The sequence below is a fragment of the Dendronephthya gigantea genome, unplaced genomic scaffold (assembly GCF_004324835.1).
Source record: "Dendronephthya gigantea isolate DGI-Jeju-01 unplaced genomic scaffold, DenGig_1.0 000072F, whole genome shotgun sequence".
NCBI classification, from domain to species: domain Eukaryota; kingdom Metazoa; phylum Cnidaria; class Anthozoa; order Malacalcyonacea; family Nephtheidae; genus Dendronephthya; species Dendronephthya gigantea.
In genome coordinates, this window is record NW_021163082.1 from 772,164 (window position 1) to 797,352 (window position 25,189).

General features: G+C 36.4%; 2 protein-coding genes across 7 annotated transcripts in view; both read left to right on the forward strand.

Moving 5' to 3' along the window:
* Nucleotides 1–2,234: 2,234 nt before the first annotated feature.
* LOC114531440 (scavenger receptor cysteine-rich type 1 protein M130-like) overlaps nucleotides 2,235–25,189 on the forward strand; it is a 57,155-nt gene continuing 34,200 nt past the window's right edge. For 2 of the 6 annotated variants that reach the window (XM_028553052.1, XM_028553051.1), the window contains exons 1-2: nucleotides 24,583–24,708; nucleotides 25,034–25,147. In XM_028553052.1, coding sequence (XP_028408853.1) covers nucleotides 24,678–24,708; nucleotides 25,034–25,147 — 145 coding nt within the window. In that variant the 5' untranslated portion in view covers nucleotides 24,583–24,677. Of the gene's footprint in view, nucleotides 2,307–7,136; nucleotides 7,458–8,277; nucleotides 8,401–8,522; nucleotides 8,643–9,012; nucleotides 9,130–10,560; nucleotides 10,881–11,330; nucleotides 11,473–11,959; nucleotides 12,074–12,880; nucleotides 13,207–13,556; nucleotides 13,699–15,221; nucleotides 15,549–16,131; nucleotides 16,255–17,941; nucleotides 18,062–24,579; nucleotides 24,709–25,033; nucleotides 25,148–25,189 lie in introns of those variants that run through there. The other 4 variants (XM_028553049.1, XM_028553050.1, XM_028553047.1 and 1 more) reach the window with 4 other exon arrangements.
* LOC114531488 (galectin-3-binding protein B-like) lies at nucleotides 2,903–7,465 on the forward strand. Its single transcript, XM_028553091.1, has 2 exons — nucleotides 2,903–3,206; nucleotides 7,137–7,465. The coding sequence occupies exons 1-2, from the start codon at nucleotides 2,903–2,905 to the stop codon at nucleotides 7,463–7,465; spliced, it is 633 nt and encodes a 210-aa protein (XP_028408892.1).

Sequence of the window (25,189 nt, forward strand, 5' to 3'; positions counted from 1 at the left end):
CCAAGTATAAATGAAATTAGAAATAGGAGATGTGTTCATGAGGTGTTTAAGTGCCTTCATATACAGGCTTGCACCTATGTCCCTTCAGAAGAGTTTTGCGAGAGTAATTCATTCCAAAAACACCCGTGGAAACAATGTGAACCTGAGCCTGCCAAAGGTAAAGACCGAAGCAGGAAGGAAACGTTTTGCATATCAAGGCGCAATCATTTTTAATAAACTTCCTAATGACTTAAAGATTGAACAGTCAATATTACGTTTTAAGGTGGCTCGATACAGTTTTCAAAAATTCCATCGTTCATCACTTTCACACACACGTTCAAACAACGCATTTTACGATTCATTCTAGAGATATTGGGGTTTTTATAATTTTGATGTTTCTACTTTTAAATAGTATTGGTTGTAGTAACATATCGTCCGTTGCTATGGCGACATACGTGAACAAAATTCACTCCAAAATGACGAATTGCCTCGGATAGTTGGAAAAGAAGCACGGTGATAGCAAAATATAAAAAAAAATTATAATTGCAAAAAAAATTACCGAAAAAAATATCATTTTTTCATTTTTCAAAAATGTGGCATTATAGAATTTTTTTATATTTTGCTAATTGTTAGTTTTTCTTCCAAGTAAAATAATGCACAAAAAAAATTGGAGGTCACCGTGCTTCTTTTCCAACTATCCGAAGCAATTGGTCATTTTGGAGGGAATTTTGTACACGTATGTCGCCATAGCAACGGACGATCTGTTAATAAAACTTATACGATTCAAAATTAGAGACATCAAAATATATAAAACCCCCAATATCTCTAGAATAAATCATAAAAATGCGTTGTTTGAACGTGTCAAAGTGATGAACAATGGAATTCTTGAAAACTGTATCGAGCCACCTTAAGAACACATGCAATAGCATTAACTTAGATTTTTAACTTCTTTGGGACCTGTTATATTATAGGTATTTTATCTATAGATTTTATTCATTATAGCATCTTTTTTTAAATTTAATCTTACTTGCATGGTTATAGGTGTTTGCGTTTGTATACGTATGCGTGACTTTAATGCGTAGGTGGTGTCTGGTGAATAAAAGGATTACACATTGGGAAATGAATCGATAAACTTCGATCTTTTATATAATATTCTGGACCTAACGGCTTATAAGTGAAGTTAGATAGCTCACGGTTGTGGTTCAACGAACAGGCATTAATCAAACTGATGTTTTCTTAGTGTGTGGTGTAGCTATTAAGCTGTATATTGATGTTATTTCCTGCATGAGCTATATTATGTTAAGAGACTGTTTATATGGTTTCTAATTTAGGGGTTTGCATGAGAGAAATAAATTGTTCATTGTGCAGGAGCCAAATGTATCAAGCCCGTTTAGCTTAAACGGCGGGTAAGTCAAATTTAACCCTTTTACATCTCTTTTGAATGAGTCAACTTGCATATTATGCACTGAATATGTAGTTGTAAACAGTATCTTTGTATTAAGGTTGAAAACATTTAGTTCGCTTGTTGAATAAAACGAAAGACTTGCTTTCTGTTTGGACTTATCCACCGTTTAAGCTAAACGGGCTTAATACAACAACCGGCCCAAGAAGTGCAGCTCGATTGGAACCAAAATTTTGCTTTACGACGAAGAATCAAATAACATAAATAATGTTCACTGATCCTGGGGAATGTTTCCCCTACTAATTTATATTGAAATTTGTAAGATATGTGTTAATCAAATCTGTTTCCTTAAACGCAAGTTTTCGCACGTGTAATTTTAACATGCAATTAGGGGTTTTAGGACATAATGTAATCAGTTGTAATTCGCTTTTTTTATCTTGTCGAATTGCACCAGAAGACGAATTTCTTAAATTCAAACTGGCATAGTGTATCAATTCGTCAATACACGGAACTCGTAGTGTGAGTATTCAAATCACAAATATAACAATGTAAATATCATCGCCCAGAAGGTCAATTTTTTCAAATTATTTTATGGTTTGCAAAATTATCTGATCTTCTTATTTCTGTATCTCAATTTAACTTTGGAGATCAAAACACTCGAAACATATTTGCACTTAGCTTATAATTCCGTGCACGTATTGTACGTGATCATGTATATTGTATCAAACCCACCAAAAATTTGCATCAAAGAACACGCCCTATGTTTACATCCGGGCGAGACTTGAACAGATCACAAAACACGATGTCGCGTTTGATTTCCTTTTCATTATCAAATATAACGGGAGAAGGAAAATGCCTCTGAATGTGTTTATCAAACTTTGTGCGTTTGTTTTATTTGTCCACTTTGCAACTTCTGAAAGTACACGTAAGTGATGTTTGCATACAATAGATTAAACGATTGACTTTGCAAATTCTTTATTTTTGAACTTACTGCTAGTTGTAGTTTTTGTCGAATTTTGTTATGCAGAGCAGTCAAACTAGACAGCGCTAATTAGGGCCGTGCGGTCGTATAATAATGTAAAGTCGACTCCAGATCCACGAGTTCTCAATTCGAGAGAGCATCAGTTACACATAAATTGGTGGGTCCTCAGACATTATAGATGGTTCTGAGACCTAAATCCACATGTATAGCGGTAAAACATGGTAAATTTTAATTTCGTATCATCGTCTGCAGGAGACTAACGAGCCCCGCTATTGTTTTCTATACCATACTTTATAACTACTGTATAATCTCGTAAGCAAAAACCGAAATCCTATTTGAATTCGGCATCGTTGACATCGTCCTGCGATGTAAGAGTATTGTGTGTCAATACATGATAATTGTTTATGCTACCTGATATTGTGACTACTTTAGGATACTGCAATGTATTGTGATGTTTGTAGACAACATATTTTTTGTGAAAAGTAAACTAATTAGCGGAGTTAAGGAAAATCGGGGTTAAGTTAAAATGCGGAACGGATATGGCGTTAAAATACGGAACGGATATGGGGTTAAAATGCGGAACGGATATGGGGTTAAAATGCGGAACGGATATGGGGTTAAAATGCGGAACGGATTTGGGGAAAAAATGCGGAACGGATATGGGGATAAAATGCGGAACGGATATGGGAATAAAATGCGGAACGGATATGGGAATAAAATGCGGAACGGATATGGGAATAAAATGCGGAACGGATACGGGGTTAAAATGTGGAACGGATATGGGAATAAAATGCGGAACAGATATGGGGATAAAATACGAAACGGATAGGGGGATAAAATGCGGTACGGATATTGGGAAACAGGATAGAGATAAATTACTGCTTAGAACATCTATGGAACATCTTAGAACATCTTTTTTATTTCAATTATAAAAAGAATATAAATATGAATTACTTTCAGCAATCCCTCTCACATTTCTGCAATCACTTCACAAAAACTATTATTCTCATAAGGCAGTTCAAGTTAGAATACACGCGACACTCATGATGTCGCAAATTCGAAACAAAACACAACGAAAAATATTGATTATCCAGGAGAATTCGTCAATCCTAATAATGTTAAAACCGCATACCAAACTGCTTCAAATATGTGATGTGCTCAGGCAATAGATGTGGTGCAAGCGCTGGTGGTAACTGGACTATGCCTAGTACAAAGCACGGCTGTTTCATTCTTATACAGCTGAGTTGGGGGTAAAATAGACGTTTCCTTTTCGTTTGCGGGAAATTATGGTTCCCATTTCACTCTTTATCCGTTCCGCATTTTATTCCCATATCCGTTCCGCATTTCAACCCCATATCCGTTCCGCATTTTAACCCCATATCAATTCCGCATTTTAACCCCATATCCGTTTCCGTTGCGTCGATCCGTTCCGCATTCGCATCCGCATTTTAACCCAACCTAGGAAAATCGTTTGTGCCAACAGGATACATAATTGGTATAATAAAAATTCAGTTCCAGACTGAATCCGGATCGGATTGAAAAACTGGGCCAAGTGCATGGTAGTCGAACAAGCAGCTAAATATGACGACAGGTATTGGCAAACATTAGCCGTCGAGGCAATAAAAGATGGATTTTTGTGTATTGAACCAGGCTGCATGCAAATACGACTGAGATAATCATCAAGATGCAATATGCATGTATTCGTAACGAAAGTAATAATAGCCACGAAACTTATTGCATCGATATTTTATCATGCTTTTAGGGATTTTTAGCGACGGAGGTTTAGTAGTACACTTTTATATTTATATGAAACGAAAATGCCATTTGCTGTATAGAGGCTACACACACATTACAAGGTTCGTAATAATATTATGCCCAAATTTTAAAACGTTAGCGAAACACACAGTGATATTGGTATTGAAGTGTAAATTTCCGTATGCAAACACTGCCTGATATTGCCAGGTCATGCATTACAAACATGCTTAATGTCAATAGCGAGTTAGGAAAATTTATTTATCTTGAAAGAAGATGAAATCACTGTGTGCATGGTGTTATGTATTCCCTTCTATTGCTAAAGGCTAAAAATATAATCTGAAAATCTGTGATCGCCGTGTTTTTAAGTTATATAAAAAGCTTCCCACCAACCTGAAAATACAATATTTAATTCACAATTAAGCAAGAAAGACGTCAATGATAATAATGATAATGAAAACTTTATTTCGCTGTCAACTGAAAGGCGGGAGATTCCACTTAATATAAGGATACTTCTAATATGCAATATACCTAGATAACAAATGAAGTTTAAAATTTTTGGCTATATTCCCATAAACTAGAGTCCAATAATATTCGTCGTATAGAATGTCCTTACGTTACACATAATTTATATCTATGCATATACTTCTGTCACCTATATACGTATGTCGTCTCTGAACGCATTTTGCATGGGCGTATCATCTCATGGGCGCATTTACTAGCTTGGAAAAATAAATTATTTCCAATATCTTATAGGGCCTGATAACACTGTAAATGTTTCACATAATATACTAGAAAATTAATATACATGCATGCATGCAGCACCCTTCGCCATTTTCCACCAAGAAAATAATCTCCTGCATGGGCGTAGATTAGCCAAACAAAATATAATTTTATATTAGGGCAATTTATAAGGGGCAAAATAAAGACGCAAGCTGGATAAACAGTTAGCCGATCATTTCTTCGCGTCCTAATTCCATATTAAGTGTTGTTGCCACTCCACGTATCTCTTGTTTTTGCTGGAGTTGTAAAGAATCCATGCATGGTGTCAGCTTGCTTGTATTTTCCGTTCGATTCTGATTTCTGACTTTTTGGCCGTGCTCACACATGCGTTGTTTTTTTTCTCGCGACTTGGATACGACGCGTTTTATTTAGAAGCCAACAAGAATTTTGTATCGTTACGACGAGTTCAAATAAGTCGCAAATAAGTCGCGACTTATTTTTCCACGTATAAATGGCCCGATTATGGAATGCCGGACTCATGGCAGGGCGTCGATAGCTAATATTTTTATCATTTGGTATAAAATATAGTCAAAACATTGAAGGTGATGTCACCCGTTTTTTACACGCTCGTTTATGGACCCTACCAGCTTAGGTAACTGTAGAAATTTCAACATTTGAGGCTTTAGGTTAAAGCCTTTCATAGCCCAACATGCATGACTTTGGAAAACGACTCATCCAGGTCATAATTTTATATTATTACATAAATAAACTGCATACTTCTTCATACAGCAAACACAGAATATTATAAACAACTACATGATATAATATAGACGCGTACCAACTTAAAACATTTCAAATCTTTATATAGAGCGTAAATTGTTCCTTTCAATGCGCTTCAGCTTTAAACTTGAAGAGCAACCCTTTTTGTTTCTTATATAAATGTTTCTTGATGATTTTCATTGGTTCGGTTATTATTTTTCCCATATTATTTGGTGTATCTTATGAAAAAATTTAAAAAAAAGTGTGCTAATTGCAGTTGAAATACAAATTTCAGACTCAGCCAATCAGGAAGTTGCTGATTGATGGTTTACACCCATTTAAATTTCGCCCATGCGCATACCTAACAAAAACATCCAACGTCTATGACATAGAATTTTGGCAACTATGAATTCCGCTATGTTCTGTCACAATACCCAAGTGTAATTCCTAAACTCCAGGCGCTCAGGGATTACCATGGATCCCCCTGCCTCTTAACCGTTCTTTTTTAGATTTAATAAATTTGCTTTCTTGACACCTTTGTAAAACTTTGCACATCAATTATTGTGATACAGCGACTTCTGAGCCATGTCTAGCTTATAAACATCGTTTTATACGATGGATAAATGGTAGACCTATACATTAAAGGCCAGTTTACACGAGCATTTTTTCCGTGGCAATTTTTCTGTGACAAATGTATTTGATCGTGTAGATGAGATAACAAATAATTGTCGATCGCTGTTTGCGATGCATATGTTGTGGCCACCATCTTTGCTTTATTTCGAGTTCATAGCAGAGGCCGGGAAAGTCGAAATCATGTGGCTTGACATGCGGCGACCGAATGGACCGACGCCACATTTTCTGTGACGAGTAATCTACACGAGCAATTTTTCGTATGTGACAACTTTTTTTTGTCATATAAAAGCTAACACTCCAGCTTTTCAGCAAATGTATTTGCCACACAAAAATTGTCCAATTTCGCTTGTCTACACGAGCAAAAAAATTGCCACATACAGTAATTGAAAAATAAAAGTTGCTCGTGTAAACCGGCCTTAAACTTCAGTGGTTCTTCTACATAGCTATATGGTAATTAAGCGAAGAAATGATTCGGAAAATTTTGTTTTTACTCTGATTTTTTTTTCATTCGAGTGAATACTCATGTATGAGTGCCCTCTGCCTTTTTACTCGTTCACATCTCTCAAAAGGAGAAAAACGCAGCGAAAATTGCAAGTTTAAACGGACCATAAGAAAGAGAGAAGAAGGAAAGAATAAAAACTAAATAAGATTTCGCTGATTTGAACCCGGCCGACCTTTAGTTATTCCCTTAAAAACAGGCTAGGTCATTGGTGATGGTGACTCAAACTAAGAGGCTGTTTATCGACCAAAGAAGCACATGCTATTGTTGTAGTGATTATACGACTGCCAGGATTATGTTATCTGCTCATTTCAATACCTCGAAATTATCTCACGCTTCGTTCAATCTCCGGTAATTGGGCTCATGTAAAAAGCCCAGCATGTGATTGTGATAATTATAATTTACAGTAAACGAAATCCGGTTACGAGGACCATCAAGTTTAAATGGTACTGGCCGACTCGAAGTGTTCTACGGAGGACAATGGGGAACAGTCTGTGATGATGGATGGGATATAAATGATGCTCAAGTAGCATGTCGTCAACTTGGTTTCCCTGGTGCTCGTCAAGCTCTTCAAGGAGGAGGTGTTCCTGCTGGGTTAGGACGGGTTTGGTTAGACGAAGTTGGTTGTACTGGTACAGAGTTAAACCTTTCAAATTGTTCACATGATGGTTTGGGAACCAATGACTGTGGACATTCTGAGGATGCTGGAGTAGTATGTTCATCCGAAGGTAGCTAAATCTGCAACAAGGCTTTTGACTGGCATTTTGTGATACATTCAATAATTATTGGATAAAGTTGAGCGTGGTATTAAGAATTATCAAGGCAGAGTTTGCGTTATCGCCCGAGGTCGTATAGGCTGAGGAAGATAACGTCAACCGAGCATTGATCATTGGTTGTTCTCAATATTTACGCGAAAATCGAATTTAATAATTATTTTATTATTCACCTTAACCATATTTTCAAGCTTCGATGTAGAGTAGTTTCAAGAGCAGTAGTTTGTGCAATTTGACGTCGAATTTGGCTAACCAATGAAAAGGGAGATTGTGTATACAGCAGTAATGAATAATTAATAAAACTTAGTGTATTATAATTATTATATTATATTCCATTCCCCGTTCATGATTGTTTAGTATCACTGCATCAACAGGATCAACTCGAATTGTCTGAATGTTTCCAATTTCAGACGAAAACATGTTCTTTCTGTCTCAGTTCGAAGAATCGTTAAATTTAGATATTCCAGTCAACTCAAATAAGGCCGGGACAAAAACAATATTCTGGGTCAAAGCTTTTTTCATTGCGAGATCCAGCAAATATGCACACTCGATCTTAATGCAGGAAAAAGATAGACATTAATGCATGGCCTCCAGGCGGGCTGTAGTATAATGTCATAATATAATTAAAAAAATTAAATCGTTGCTTCTTTTTAAGGAAATATAACAAGCCGAATTTTCCGTTCATGATAATCATATTATTTTATTCAATAATTTGGGGCATTAAAATTTTTATAAATTTATCAGTACATAATATGCACTGTATTACTTTTTATAGAAGTTGAACCTTGTTCGTTAGGATTGCACAACTGTCACAATAATGCTCAATGTATTAGCGCTAATTGGTGGTTTACATGTAAATGCAATAAAGGTTTTACTGGAAACGGCGTTAATTGTAGTGGTAAGTAGTATCTTCGTCGTCTTGTTCACTTTTTCTGCTACAATGGCTGCCTGTACAGAACAATCAAATTCTGAAGAAACGACATTGCGATTGGACACTTATGACTCTTAATGTTCTTCTAGACCTCGATGAATGCTCGACATTTGATAACTGCCACCAAAATGCTTTTTGCAACAACACAATTGGTTCTTTTCATTGCACATGCAACGATGGATATACAGGAAATGGAACTTTTTGTCAAGGTATCTTACTGGCTTTGAATTAGCCTGCATGTGTTGCACAAAAAACACTTGAAAAAATTATAATGATTTGTTGCTATATGAATAGCAGGTATATTCCTAACGCTGAGACCTTAGTTAAAAAAGGCCGGCTAATAAAATAGCGTGAAATGACTACCTCACACTGAAGTGGGAGATTTAAGTTAACTTAGATAAGTTATAGTTACTGTATAATTCTATTTAGTTTATTATTATTTTGGAAAAAAAAACAATGATCGATGGTACAGAATCACAAGCATATATCAACGGGACATGCAGGCATGATTTTTGAAAAAAAAAATGAAGCGTTGTATAATTATGCGTTGATTGCAATTTGAATTTAAAATCGTTTTAGATATTGATGAATGTTTACAATCAACGGACAACTGTATGGCAAACTATAATTGCACCAACACTGATGGATCTTATCTATGTACCTCTGATAACCAACATGCCACGAATGGATCTGATTGTAAGTAAAATAACTCAATTAATGGCCCCTTTTTGCATATAACTTGACTGTTCTTATACGCATGTCGCAGACCGTGCTTGAATTAATCAGCTTCAGGTGTTCACACGGTAAAAATGGATGAAAAATTGACCAGTTTTTCCTGTACACACGAGGAAAACGGACGATTTCGAGCACGTCCCAAATTCATCCTGTTCAATGTAAAAAAGTGAACCTAATTGCTAAACAATACTAACTAAAGATTTCCATAGCCATGCGTAGGTGGAATTTCGTTTTAAAACTAATCGTCATAATATTTGTTTACATTTTGCATAAAAGATCCCTAGACAACAATGCATGTAAATGCAGAATGGCAGACTCAAGATGTTGGCTGGCGGGTCAGATGAGCGACAAGTGTACAAATCTGTAAATTTATCTTACCTAATTCTATTTCTCACATATCATGCACCCTCAAAAAACCCCAACCCACATAAATTTTCCAACAATCATGTTACCATCCCTACGCCTAACTAATATCGTTTAACAGAGGCGAGGGGTTGCTGCATGCATGTATTTCAAGAAATACATGTATGCAGAAACCCCTCGCCTCGGTTGAACGAAATTAGTTAAGCGTAGGGATGGTAACATGAATTGTTAGAAAATTTATGTGCGTTGGGGGTTTTCGAGGGTACATGGTATGTGAGAAATAGAAATTGAGAAAAGTAAGAGTATGGAAATGTTTTTCTGCACGTGGAAACACTGTAGTTATAGCAACTCGCAAGAGCCGTATATTAAAGTTTACCCTCATATTTTTGTGGAAAAAAATGTCAAAAATACGACAAGATTCTTGCCTTTTCCTGGAAGTTAAGTTACTCATCTACAGTCAGTGTTATGGTAAATTATTTTAATTGTTAAAAACCACGAAATATAATATCAGACGTCTTATACAACTTCCGAAGTTTTTTGTTACGCTTCGACTGGTTTTTGCACGGGAATGTCTTGATTTTCTTTTCTTTTTGTCATTATGAAAACGGAGTTTATAAATGAAATCAAAATGACTTTTATCACATAACACAATAATATGTTGGGGAAACAACACCCAGTGAAATCTGCAAAAATATAAAAATGTGATCAGTCCACCCTATGCGCTAAAATCTTTGTCAAAGAACGGGAAACAAATTGTAGTATTTTAAGAACAGGTATAAAAACCTAGCTTTACTTATTATCGCGTTTTGTCAACAAACTACGATACAATGTGTCTGCTAAACTCTTTCCAGTTTTTGCTCGTCAAAGTCCATCCCTTCCCTATCAATCTGGTAATGCATATTTAAATTACCGAAAGGAGTTCTTCATGTCCCAACATGCATTGCACCCTTGACAGTTGGGGAACTAGAACTCATTTCTGCGCCTTCAATTTCCATAATCATGGAAATTCAAAATTTATTGCCATTTCAGCTTGCACGAATCCTAAAGCATTAGGAATGGAAAGTGGAAAGATCCCAGACTCACAAATAACTGCATCGTCGGAATGGGATCACTTACACGGCGCAACCAATGCGCGGTTAAATTCCGCTAAGAATTCTGGATCATGGTCATCAAGATTAAATAACCAAAACCAATGGCTTCAGGTTGACTTCAAATTCCGCGCGACAATTACCGATATTTTGACTCAAGGCCGTGGCATTAAGCACAACCAGTGGGTACGAAGCTATACGGTTTCATACTCTGATGATGGTCATAGATTCAAACTCTACCAAAGAAGCGGGCAAGATAAGGTACAATTATTTTGAATATATTGCCAGGGGCGTGCCGAGCGTAGGAGAGGGGTATCAGTGTAAATTAATACGGAGTTGACGGTTTTAAAACAAAAGTGGTCGACCGCTGATAGATAAAATTACTAAGGTAGATGACCACTGTAGTACATTTATGTTAATTTTTATCCCTCCATAAGCAAAATTGTGAGAATTCGTGGAAAAGTGAAATAGAAATAGTGGAATTAATTAGAAAATTCTTGGAGACACAACACCCCAATTTGAAAGACATCGGTACTTCACTGTAAATATTCCAGATACACTATTTTCCTCAGAAGTAAGTAAATTAAGGCCTCGTGCGCCATTATCCTGTCACAATTGTGAGAGGATAATTGGTTGGAATGGTCGAGGCGATCTCTTTAAAATGAAATTGTATACGGAATGCACTGATTTTCTTAATTCTGTATGTTTTAGGTATTCGCAGCGAACGTTGACGTTAAAAGCATTGTTAAAAACACACTCCACCCTGTTATTGTCGCTCGTTTCATCCGAATCAATCCTAAAACATGGCATGGTCATATTTCCATGCGAGTTGAATTCATTGGATGCTTTAAAGGTATAAATTTGACATGCAATCAATCCTACAAACGCTTCAAGCTAAAAAGGCAATTGCATAGCTAAATGCATGGATGTAAAAAGTCTCCATACGCGACCTATAGGAGCTTCATATTCTAGATTAGACCTAATCACCAAAAATGCACAGTACTTTGCTTTATCGCGTTTTGATACAACCAATTTTTAAACAACTAAAAGACCTAACTATATAACCACCTGTCTCGATTAGCCCTTAAGGTTACTTATAGGTGGTTATGCACATAATACTACCGTTATAAAAAAGCTTATTAATTTTGTAGAAAATTGTTGTATCTTTCGTGTGCAAAATATATTCTATTCTATTCTATTCTATTCTAACTGTTATTCTGTGTAAAATAAAATTCCGCATGTTTCAAAAGATAGATAATCAGTTTTAATGCGCAAAAAATTTTTATTTGTTTACAAAAACTTGCATATATTATATATATTGGACACATGCTATTTTCCAGGCCAACCATGTGCAGCAGAACCATGCCTTCATGAGGGAAATTGTGATAACGTTGGCGGGAAAGTTGTGTGCTCGTGTCTTGCCGGGTATTATGGGAATAGATGTGAACAAAAAGGTACCAAGATGTATATATAATATTATAGTAATTCTAGTTCCCCACATTCACGGTATTTGGCCATTCACGCGAAGTTGTGGTGGTGGAATGGTGATAGTGAGGCCGACAATGCATTAAGGGACTGTTTTGGGACGTAAACAAAGGTTCGTCCCAAAAACAGCCCCTTGGCCATGATGCATTATTAATATCAATATTACCAGTCCTTTGCTATACGACTTCAGAATGGCTTATTAATTAAATTCGATACACTATGATGTATTATTTTCTTCGTGCTTTTAAAAATGGTTATTATAATACAGCTCGTTTAAGATTATCGTAGAAATAAACAGGTGTTGAAAGACGAAAATTTGATACCAATTTTATGTTTTTTTTAATCTGGCAGTCTCAGCTTTCAATGAAATTTCCTATACGTATACACAAACCTTCGTCCTGTGAGCACTCAAATGAGCCATAGATGATATTTTAAATTATAGGTCAATTTGACGGAATATTCCGGCAAAATACGCAAAAATTATAGAACTTGCGAGGAGACCTCAAAAGAGGAATACTTACTATAGCGTATTGGAACATCCGATTTCTATTGGATAGCAAATATCGATTTAATAGAACGAAATGCCCGTTTCTAGAGGTGCCCAAATCTGATGCAATATCTTGAGCAGTCTCAAAATAAATGTAATAATTTGAACATTATTGTAAAGCAATATAGGGAAAATATCAACAATGATTACAATAATTCTACAAAATTTGTTGGTTTCAGATGCATACTGAATATTTAGTAAGCTCGCTTATTTAACCTTTTTACATCAGAATGCAAGAATGCAGTACGTCTTGGTGTGGAATATGGCAGAGTATTAGACTCCCAATTATCAGCTTCGTCAGAATGGGACGCAAACCACGGGGCAGAGAACGGCAGATTGAACTTCAAGGCTCAAGGACGCCGGCAAGGCGCTTGGTCGTCAAAGTATAATGATGGCCAACAATGGATTCAGGTGAACTTCGGTCTTCAGGCCACTGTGACTGAGATTCTTACCCAAGGGCGCAGCAATGCCTACCAGTGGGTGAAGAGCTATTCCGTGTCTTACAGCAAGGACGGCCTGAATTTCTTCACATATCGCGTAAATGGTCTAGTGAAGGTAAAATTTATTTACCATATAGTTTTAGACATGAATATTTATGCTGGCCATGCAAAAGAAACTGAATCGTTTCAAAGTATCGCGAAATCGTGTAATTTTGCTAGTTTTAACTCTAATGAATGAATATTTTAAAACAAAAAAATGAAAAAAGATATGATAACTGAAACGTTTCCTATAGCGTCACTAATTTGAAGCAATTTTCACCTGTTACGGTAAAGGTTTTCAGTCTAGATACTCGATGAATATATTCGTCAGCCTTCCGACGAAATCAATAATAGATGACGCGCTACGAAAATATAGCTAAATGTACTCCCAATTTTTTACTGATTATAATATACCTCTTTACGTAGGTTTTCGGGGGAAATAATAATAGAAACACAATTGTTCGCCAAAGCGTCTCTCCTGTTATTGTTGCTCAATACATCCGCATCCATCCGAAGACTTGGTATAGGCACATATCCATGAGGGTTGGTTTTGCCGGCTGTCTAAAAGGTTGGTGCTTTCTTTGTAAAAATATTACTACCAAACGCACTTTAAACTTAAGAATGTAGTAGATTATTATTAGGTAAATATTTATTTAATAATAAGTTGTCTTTCGAACGGCGTTGCACGTCGTGATTGCCGTCATTCTGGAGATGCTGGAGTACAATATACTTCGGAAGATAAATAATTATTATTCCATGCATATAGGACAAACGTTTCTTCCGATGATAATGCAACAAACCATAATGTGTTAGTATGTTTCAATTCTCAAATATCAATTGCTTTCGAAATTACATGAATCAATCCGTCATGATGGTTACGCTAATTTCTGAATTTTATTTTCAAGCGTAACTCCTTCAAGGTAATAGGGTCTAATCTCTACATGCAAGGAAAAATAACCGGCATTAGAAAAGATTCCTAGACAACAATGCATGTAAATGCAGAATGACAGACTCAAGATGTTGGGTGGCGGGTCAGACGAGCGACAAGTGTACAAATCTGTAAATTTTGAAGCATGCTTTACCGTGGTTTGGGTTTTGTTTTAAAAGGATTTGCTTCCCGGGACACCCGATTTTTTCTTATGCGTCGCAACTGCGCATGTGCCGTCGAGCCATGAGCATTATTCACGATGTAAAGAAGCGAGGAGCGACGAGCACTGCTTCAAAACATTCCGGGCGTAAAAATCGGGGCAATTCTTAGAGAATCTACGCAATTTATCAGCTTATGTTATGAATTACGAGCGATTGTAAACTTTGCACTATCCTTGGATCCCTAGTTATAATATAACAACTGCCTAAAATAGACAAAACACTTTTTGACGTTTCGACCAGAAGGCCTTCGTCATGAGAGTTAGTAAGGTCATAACGTGGAGAAGTGTTTTGTCTATTTTAGGCAGTTGTTCTACCACATTTGATGTTAAGTTGTTTGTAGACGCTGCCACGCTGCTCTCTGCATGGTTATTTTTATAATATATAACATTTATAGCATGCGCGACCTTATTGGCCTAGAAGCGTGTTTTTATTTAGCAATTAGACAACGAGTCCGAGTTGTCTATGAGCGAATAGGCAACGAAGGCAAAGCCTGAGTTGACTATTCGCTCATAGACAACGAAGGCGAGTTGTCTAATTGTTTTAGTATACACCCTGTACCTAGATATATTAATTTCGAGAAAATAATCGATGCACCGCAATTACACCAAAAAATAATACCGTCGCGCGAGCAAAATTTTCCCAAACGTTCACCATCACGAATAGACAATGGTATAGCTGGGCTGGCTACGCCGCTGTGAACGACGCGATCATAGAACGCCTGGTAGGCGTCTTGTTAACAATTAAACAACGATCCGAGTTGTCTAATTGTTTTAGTATATTTTTAGATAATCAAAGTTGGAATTCCAACTATATATACTAGTGTATTTTAGAATAATCAGCAAAAGATTTGGAGAGCGTAATTTGAAGTCGCTAAATTTACTCCGACTCAAATTACCAGCAATTCAGCTAACTTATACCTGTCTTTATTCTATTGTTTTCAAGATGAATTAATTGGCATTAGGTTAAGAAGACCATCAAGTTCAAAAAGACGTGGACGTGTTGAAATTTTCCATGACGAAAGATGGGGAACAGTTTGTGATGACAATTGGGATATAAAAGATGCAAGGGTTGTATGCCGTCAGCTTGGTTATTTAAATGCTCTAAATGCACTGCAAGGGAGTAACACGATTTCCGGTTCAGGGCCAATATGGTTAGACGAGGTTTTCTGCGCAGGGAGCGAGCACAATTTGTCCAGTTGCTCTCATCGGGGATGGGGGAACAATGACTGCTCTCATTCTGAAGATGCTGGTGTAGAATGTTCTTTCAATGGTGTGTTAATTTTAATAATAATGTGATATAAAAAATCGGTTAATGTGTATCGAGGACTTCCCCTTGCTGACCCCCTCATAAAGTGCTGTTTGTCTTCCAAAGGTCCATTTTGAGCCTATATATAAATATTAATGAAATAATCATGTTTAGAGGAAAGTATTTATATATACACTCTGAAAAAATCTCCAAATATTACCTTTGTGAAATGCAGATGATCAAGTGCAGACATGCAGACACTCAAAATTCACAAAACAAAATATTTTCTTCGAGAGGACTCCTAGACCCGTTTTTAAGGTCCCTTCTATTCATGCTCCAGCCCCACGCTCAAACGATTTCTGGAAAACGCACTGAACAGTCTAGAAAATTATCTTTTAGTGCATCATTTTTCTTTTCCGTTGATGATGTTGACAACGTAATAGTAGTGTAACGTGCCAGGTTTTAAATGCCGATTGTTTGTCATTTCAAACTGATCCCTAAAGATTTTATACGGGAATCCTCGTGTTTCGATAGTTTGAACTTTTCCTGTCTCAATAACTGCACATGCATGTTAAACTGTATATAAATTTTTTTTATTGCATTATAGATATTGATGAATGTTCCTCGAATACTCACCACTGCACCAGTAATTCCTACTGCGTAAACACTCACGGGAGTTTTTCTTGCGAATGCAAAAAGGGATATACTCGAAACAACGTTACATGCGTTGGTTAGTTAATAGTTTTTTTTGTCAATTCAGTATTTCATGAATTCTTCCAGTTTTTACAGCTATAATAACGTTTAAAAGTGACGATTGCATTTTACAAACCCTCGTCCTCGAAAGAAAGTAATTGGCACATCCACACAAGTATAGACCCATAATTTAATCCTTAACATCAAAGTCATCATACGATACTCATTGTTCTAAAAAAAAAACTTTTTTAATTTTTCCCTTCCTTCTGAAACAAATTTCTCACGAATCTGTATAGTTTGAATGAGGGCTTAAACCTTCACAAAAAGGCCAGCGTATAGCAATATAAACTGAAGTTAAAGAGAGCTTGAATTACTTTCGTAGGCTGAAATAAAATCGCATATATAACTACTGCATGCATGTAAATGCGCTGTTACTGTTGTGTTTAATAAGCGTGCTGCACAAAGTAGAAGAGTAGTCTGCTTTCTGAAACGCCGATCGACTGATTCAATTGTCCTGCCACGATTTTCACCATTGCAAAGCATGTTAAAACGGTGGAATGACTCGTGTAATTCTACTCTCGCAATACTCTTCCAGGCTTGCGAGACAAGTTATACATCGTGGCTCAAACCCACGCAGTATTAATTAACTAGAAATACATGCATGCAGCAACCCCTCGCCATTTTAAACGAAGCAAAATATTTCGTGCACTACCCAGACCTAACTTTCTACGCTAATATTATGAAATAACTCGTGCAAATTTTCGGAAACAAAGACAGTCGTAAGGGTAAACAGAAATCACCTGTTTGCCTGCTGCATTACGTTGCAGTTTAAGTGAGTGTTAAACTTTTCTATAGCTAAACCTCCAAAACATCAAAACGGCACAAATAACTATAATAACCATACAAGCACTAATCGTCGAATGTTGTTCTTCGATTATTTATTTTATTCAATGATTTTAGCGACTATATAAGCTGCAAAGTGATATTTGTTTTATCAAAACTCTGAAGTACACGTTTGAGAACACTTTTTAAAGTTTAAGAGATGATGTAAAGCCTTAAACGGTCGGTTAGCTCATTTGTAAAACGACATACCAAGCTCGTACTTGCATTCTTACAGCAAACACAGAATAAGCAAAATATAGACACCTACCACTTCAAAGATTATAAACTACGAGTCGTTCCTATTTCACCAACTGTTTCTGTGCTGTGATTATCTGTAAATCTTTTATTATTGTTTTAATATTTGACTCCATGATTTCATTTTATATTTTTAAAAAATAGTTTGCAAAATGACAGTTAAAATGACGCTATCATGCATGCTCTCTTTTTGTCTTAGCCAATCAGCAAGTCGTAGACGACCGTTCTTTCTTCGTTCACATTTCGCACATGCGCACAACTACCATAACCATTGAACGTCCATGGTCCAAATTTAGGCGACTTTGGATTCCGCTATGTTCTCCCGGGTCCCGGGTGTAATTCCTAATCTCTGGGCGGAATTAGTACCCTCGCACGGCGCTCCGCGCCGGCTCGGGGATAAACGCGAATGAGTGCTATCATAATTAACTGCGTGTTTAATATTACTCTTAAGATTACAATAAAAGTATATATTTGAATATGCCAGCATGAAGTATATATAGTCAGTCTTTCGGACTTACTCAATGCAGCTAAAGTAATATTTTGAAGTTGACTGCCAGTGGAGAACAATCAAATTAATGTCTTTCTAGACCTCGATGAATGCTCGACATTTGATAACTGCCACCAAAATGCTTTCTGTACCAACACAATTGGTTCTTTTCATTGCACATGCTACCATGGATATACAGGAAATGGAACTTTTTGTCAAGGTATTTTACTGCTTTTGAATTACCCTGTGTTGCACAAAAAACACTTCTAAAAAAATTCTATGATATGTTGCCAAATAGCAAGCATATTCCTACCGCGTAGACCCTAGTTAAAAAAGGCCGGCTCATAAAAAGGCGCGGTAAAATGAATATTTCACACTGAAGTGGGAGATTTAAGTTAACTGCACGATAAATTATAGTTCTATTGAGTTTATTATTATTTTGGAAAAGAAACAATAATCGATTGTACAGAATCACAAGCATATATCAACGGAACAGACATGATAATTAGTAAAAAAATCAAGCGTTGTATAATTATGCGTTGATTGCAATTTGAACTTATAATCACTTTAGATATTGATGAATGTTTACAATCAACGGACAACTGTATGGCACACTATAATTGCACCAACACTGATGGATCTTATCTATGCATCTGTGATAACCAACATGCCACGAATGGATCAGCTTGTAAGTAAAATAACTCAATTTATGCCCCTTTTTTGCATATAACTGAACTGTTCTTACGCATGTCGCAGACCGTGCTTGAATTAATCCGCTTCAGGTGTTCAAACGGTAAAAATGGATGAAAAATTGGCCTCTACACACGAGGAAAACAGACGATTTCGAGCACGGTCCCAAATTCGTCCGGTTCGATGTAAAAACGTGACCATAATTGCTAAAAATTAAAAATGTTAACTAAAAATTTGCATGGTCATGCGTAGGTGGAATTTCGTTTTAAAACTAATCGGCATAATATTTGTTTAAATTTTTCAGGGAAAGCCAATCAGAATGCCCAATTTTTTAATACTTCATTTATGCCCAAATTTTTAATACTTCATATATACCGGAAGTACTCAAAATTTGTGCATTTTGTTACTAAAAATGTAAACAAACTTTTTTACGTATCATAAACAGGATTTTTTCATATTATAATTTGCTTTATTGTTTCAACTTTTGTTGTTTTTTGTCGGCAGGTGTGCCGACAAACGTTAGGTTACGAGGCTCGTCAGGCCGGAAAGGTGTTGGACGTGTAGAAGTACTTCGCAATAGAAGCTGGGGCACAGTTTGTGATACAAATTGGGATTTAAAAGATGCGAAAGTTGTATGCCGTGAGCTTGGTTATCTGAATGCTGTTAGAGCTCTTAAAGGAGGACAAGTATCACGTGGATCTGGACAGATTTGGCTGAATGATGTAGCTTGCACTGGAAACGAGCAATTTCTTAACAGTTGTTCTCATCACTTGGCGTTTCGTAGTAATAATTGCCACCATTCCAGAGATGCTGGAGTTGAATGCACTACAACAGGTAAAAACATTTCCCTAAATTTTTACAGCATTTTGTAAATTCTAGTCGTTTTGTTTAGGTTGTTTTTATCTTTAGGTTGTATCTATGACTTTGAACGATGATTAATTTCACCAATTTCAGTTAAGCAGTGACACAGCCAGCCTGACAATTAATTTTAGCCCTGCTAATATATTGTATGTTATTATATTTAATAATTTCTTGGGAAATTCATTGTTTCACACATATAATTTATTCACACGTGCATTATGTGGAAAAATATAACAATTTTGTTACAAGGGGAAAAATATTTAATTCTTTTCTTGCTTCAGTTGCCCGTTACAACACATACCTTATCATATCAAGTTCATATGGCTACTTGCGCCGTTTCGATGAATATTTTCTACAATTCTCAAGACATCATAAGACATCCATTTCAAGAAATACATGTGTGCAGCAACCCCTCGCCTCGGTTGAATCAAATTAATTAAGCGTAGGGATGGTAACACGAATTGTTAGAAAATTTATGTGGGTTGGGAGTTTTCGAGGGTACATGAATATGTGAGAAATAGAAATTGAGAAAAGTAAGAGTATGGAAATATTTTTCCGCACGTGGAAACACTGTAGCTATAGCAACTGCAAGAGCCGTATATTAAAGTTTACCCTCAAATTTTTGTGAAAAAAGGTCAAAAATACGACAAGATTCTTACCTTTTCCTGGAAGTTAAGTTATTCATCTATAGTCAGTGTTATGGTAAATTATTTTAATTGTTAAATACCACGAAGTATAACATCAGACGTCTCAAACAACTTCCGAAGTTTTATGTTACGCTTCGACTGGTTTTTCCACGGGAATGTCTTGATTTTATTTTTTTTTTGTCATTATGAAAACGGAGTTTATAAATGAAATTATAATGTCGTTTATCACATAACACAATAATATGTTGGGCAAACAACACCCAGTGAAATCTGCAAAAATATAAAAATGTGATCAGTCAACCCTATGCGCTAAAATCTTTGTCAAAGAACGGGAAACAAATTGTAGTATTTTAAAGAACAGGTATAAAAATCTAGCTTTACTTATTATCGCGTTTTGTCAACAAACTACGATACAATCTGTCGGCTAAACTCTTTCCAGTTTTTGCTCGTCAAAGTCCATCCCTTCCCTATCAATCTGGTAATGCATAAAGTTACCGAAAGGAGTTCTTCATGTCCCAACGTCGCATTATACCTTTGACTAGAACTCATTTCTGCGCCTTCAATTTCTATAGTCCTGGAAATTCAAAATTTATTGCCATTTCAGCTTGCACGAATCCTAAAGCATTAGGAATGGAAAGTGGAAAGATCCCACATTCACGAATAACTGCATCGTCGCAATGGAGTCACTTACATGGCGCAACCAATGCGCGGTTAAATTTCGCTAAGAATTCTGGATCATGGTCATCAAGATATAATAACCAAAACCAATGGCTTCAGGTTGATTTCAAATTCCGTGCGACAATTACCGATATTTTGACTCAAGGCCGTGGCAAGCACAACCAGTGGGTACGAAGCTATACGGTTTCATACTCTGATGATGGTCATAGATTCAAACCCTACCGAAGAAGCGGGCAAGATAAGGTACAATTATTTTGAATATATTGCCAGGGGCGTGCCGAGCGTAGGAGAGGGGTATGTAAATTAATACGGAGTTGACGGCTTTAAAACAAAGATAGGCGGTAATTTTCGAATTCATAGTACGGGAACAATGGTCGACCGGACACCGCGGAAATTGGTATAGGCTTAGCCGCAATTCTCGATACTTAGACTTCAAACTTGGTGAGGAAAAAGATTTATTAATATTCAAGAAAATATGTCTTGCACAAAAGATTTGAAGCTTGCTCACGGTAAAAACGAATCGTCTGAATTAATAACCTTGTGTATACTTTAAGCCTCAAAATGGCCATTTCACAGCGGTCAGATGTGTATGATGAGCTGTCAAAAGATTGCAGAATGCGTATTCAGAAGAAAAATTGAACTTTTTTAAGATATTCAAAAGGTTTCTCTTTGATAGGGCGATACAGAAATGCACAATTGTGAACCAGCGATTAGATTTTCGGGTTGAAACGTCTTAAACACCAATTTCTGCGGTGTCGGTCGACCGCTGGTAGATAAAATTGATAAGGTAGATGACCACTGTAGTACATTTATGTTAATTTATATCCCTCGATAAGTAAAATTGTGAAAATTCGTGGAAAAGTGAAATAGAAATAGTGGAATTAATCGGCAAATCCTGGGAGACACAACACCCCAATTTGAAAGACATCAGTACTCCACTGTAAATTTTCCAGATACACTATTTTCCTCAGAAGTAAGTAAATTGAGGCCTCGTGCGCGCCATTATCCTGTCACAATTGTGAGAGGATAATTGGTTTAATGGTCGAGGCGATCTCTTTAAAATGAAATTGTATACGCAATGCACTGATTTTCTTAATTCTGTATGTTTTAGGTATTCGCAGCAAACGTTGACGTTAAAAGCATTGTTAAAAACACACTCCACCCTGTTATTGTCGCTCGTTTCATCCGAATCCATCCTAAAACATGGCATGGTCATATTTCCATGCGAGTTGAATTCATTGGATGCTTTGAAGGTATAAATTTTCACATGCAATCAATCTTACAAACGCTTCAAGCTAAAAAGGCAATTGCATAGCTAAATGCATGGATGTAAAAAGTCTCCATACGCGACCTATAGGAGCTTCATATTCTAGATTAGACCTAATCACCAACAATGGACAGTACTTTGCTTCATAGCGTTTTGATACAACCAATTTTTAAACAACTAAAAGACCTAACTATATAACCACCTGTCTCGATTAGCCCTTAAGGTTACTTATAGGTGGTTATGCACATAATACTACTGTTATAAAAAAGCTTATTAATTTTGTAGAAAATTGTTGTATCTTTTGTGTGCAAAATATATTCTATTCTATTCTATTCTATTCTAACTGTTATTCTGTGTAAAATAAAATTCCACATGTTTCAAAAGATAGATAATCAGTTTTAATGCGCAAAAAATCTTCATTTGTTTACAAAAACTTGTATATATCCTAAAACATCCTAAATCCTAAAACATGGCATGGTCATATTTCCATGCGAGTTGAATTCAATGGATGCTTTGAAGGTATAAATTTGACATGCAATCAATCCTACAAACGCTTCAAGCTAAAAAGGCAATTGCATAGCTAAATGCATGCATGTAAAACGTCTCCATACGCGACCTATAGGAGCTTCATATTCTAAATTAGACCTAATCACCAACAATGCACAGTATTTTGCTTTATAGCGTTTTGATATACAACCAATTTTTAATCAACTAAAAGACCTAACTGATATTTTGTGTAAAATAAAATTCCGCATGTTTCAAAAGATAGATAGTCAGTTTTAATGCGCAAAAAATCTTCATTTGTTTACAAAAACTTGCATATATTATATTATATACATTGGACACATGCTATATTTTCCAGGCCAACCATGTGCAGCAGAACCATGCCTTCATGAGGGAAATTGTGATAACATTGGCGGGAAAGTTGTGTGCTCGTGTCTTGCCGGGTATTATGGGAATAGATGTGAACAAAAAGGTACCAAGATGTATATATAATATTATAGTAATTCTAGTTCCCCACATTCACGGCATTTGGCCATTCACGCGAAGTTGTGGTGGTGGAATGGTGATAGTGAGGCCGGCAACGCATGAAGGGACTGTTTTGGGACGTAAACAAAGGTTCGTCCCAAAAACAGCCCCTTGGCCATGATGCATTATTAATATCAATATTACCAGTCCTTTGCTATACGACTTCAGAATGGCTAATTAATTAATTTCGATACACCATGATATATTATTTTCTTCGTGCTTTTAAAAATGGTTATTATAATACAGCTCATTTAAGATTACCGTAGAAATACACAGGTGTTGTAGGACGAAAATTTGATACCAACTTTATGGATTCTTTAATCTGGCAGTCTAAGCTTTCAATGAAATTTCCTATACGTATACACAAACCTTCGTTCTGTGAGCACTCAAGTGAGCCATAGAGGATATTTTAAATTATAGGTCAATTTGACGCAATATTCCGACAAAATACGCAAAAATTATAGAACTTGCGAGGGGACCTCAAAACAGGAATACTTACTATAGCGTATTGAAACATCCCATTCGTATTGGATAGCAAATATCGATTTAATAGAACGAAATGCCCGTTTCTAGAGGTGCCCAAATCTGATGCGATATCTTGAGCAGTCTCAAAAAAAGAAATGCAATTATTTGAACATTATTGTAAAGCAATAGGGAAAATATCAACAATGATTACAATAATTCTACAAAATTTGTTGGTTTCAGATGCATACTGAATATTTAGTAAGTCCGCTTATTTAACCTTTTTACATCAGAATGCAAGAATGCAGTGCGTCTTGGTGTGGAAAATGGCGAAGTATTAGACTCCCAATTATCAGCTTCGACAGAGTGGGACGCAAACCATGGGGCAGAGAACGGCAGATTGAACTTCAAGGCTCAAGGACGCCGGCAAGGCGCTTGGTCGTCAAGGTATAATGATGGCCAACAATGGATTCAGGTGAACTTCGCCGGTCTTCAGGCCACTGTGACTGAGATTCTTACCCAAGGGCGCAGCAATGCCTACCAGTGGGTGAAGAGCTATTCCGTGTCTTACAGCAAGGACGGCCTGAATTTCGTCACATATCGCGTAAATGGTCTTGTGAAGGTAAAATTTATTTACCATAGTTTTAGTCCTGAATATTTATGCTGGCAATGCAAAAGAAACTCAGTCGTTTCAAAGTATCGCGAAATCGTGTAATTTTGCTAGTTTTAACTCTAATGAATGAATATTAACAAAAAATGAAAAAAGATATGATAACTGAAACGTTTCCTATAGCGTACGTCACTAATTTGAAGCAATTTTCACCTGTTACGGTAAAGGTTTTCAGTCTAGATACTCGATGAATATATTCGTCAGCCTTCCAACGAAATCAATAATAAATGACGCGCTACGAAAATATGGCTAAATGTACCCCCATGCATCCCCCATGAGCGGTAGCCCTGGTTTTCTCCCCTTCCCCCTCCGCTAGCATTGAAATTAGTTTTACTCTTACAATGCCAGGGTAATGTGCGCGTAAAGGCGAGTGCATCCCGATACCAATTTTTTACTGATTATAATATACCTTTTTACGTAGGTTTTCGGGGGAAATAATAATAGGAACACAATTGTTCGCCAAACTGTCTCTCCTGTTATTGTTGCTCAATACATCCGCATCCATCCGAAGACTTGGTATAGGCACATATCCATGAGGGTTGGTTTTTCTGGCTGTCTAAAAGGTTCGTGCTTTCTTTGTAAAAATATTACTACCAAACGCACTTTAAACTTGGTTGAGTAGCCAATCAGAATGTAGGATTTGTAATAGGCAATAGTCGGTGTATACTAAAACAGTTTAGACACACGGAAAATGCTCTCTATTTCCTAAATATTATTGAATAACAATTAGGTATATATTACGTTTTAGTATAATAATTATGTATATTATTGAATAAAAATTAAGTATGCATTTATGTATTCATATTATAATATTAAGGGACAGTTGTAACGATAATTCCATCATTTTTTCAACGATTTCTATGATCGATTTCTATTCCGTTGGTAAAGATTATTGCTCATCAAGTAATGCTTGTCATTCCAATGCTCGATGCATCAACTCTCTTGGATCATACCAGTGCATTTGTAACAGTGGTTACACCGGAAATGGAACCAATTGCGAAGGTATACTAGCCATATCGCAATTAAGAATCTGAGTTCAGGCTC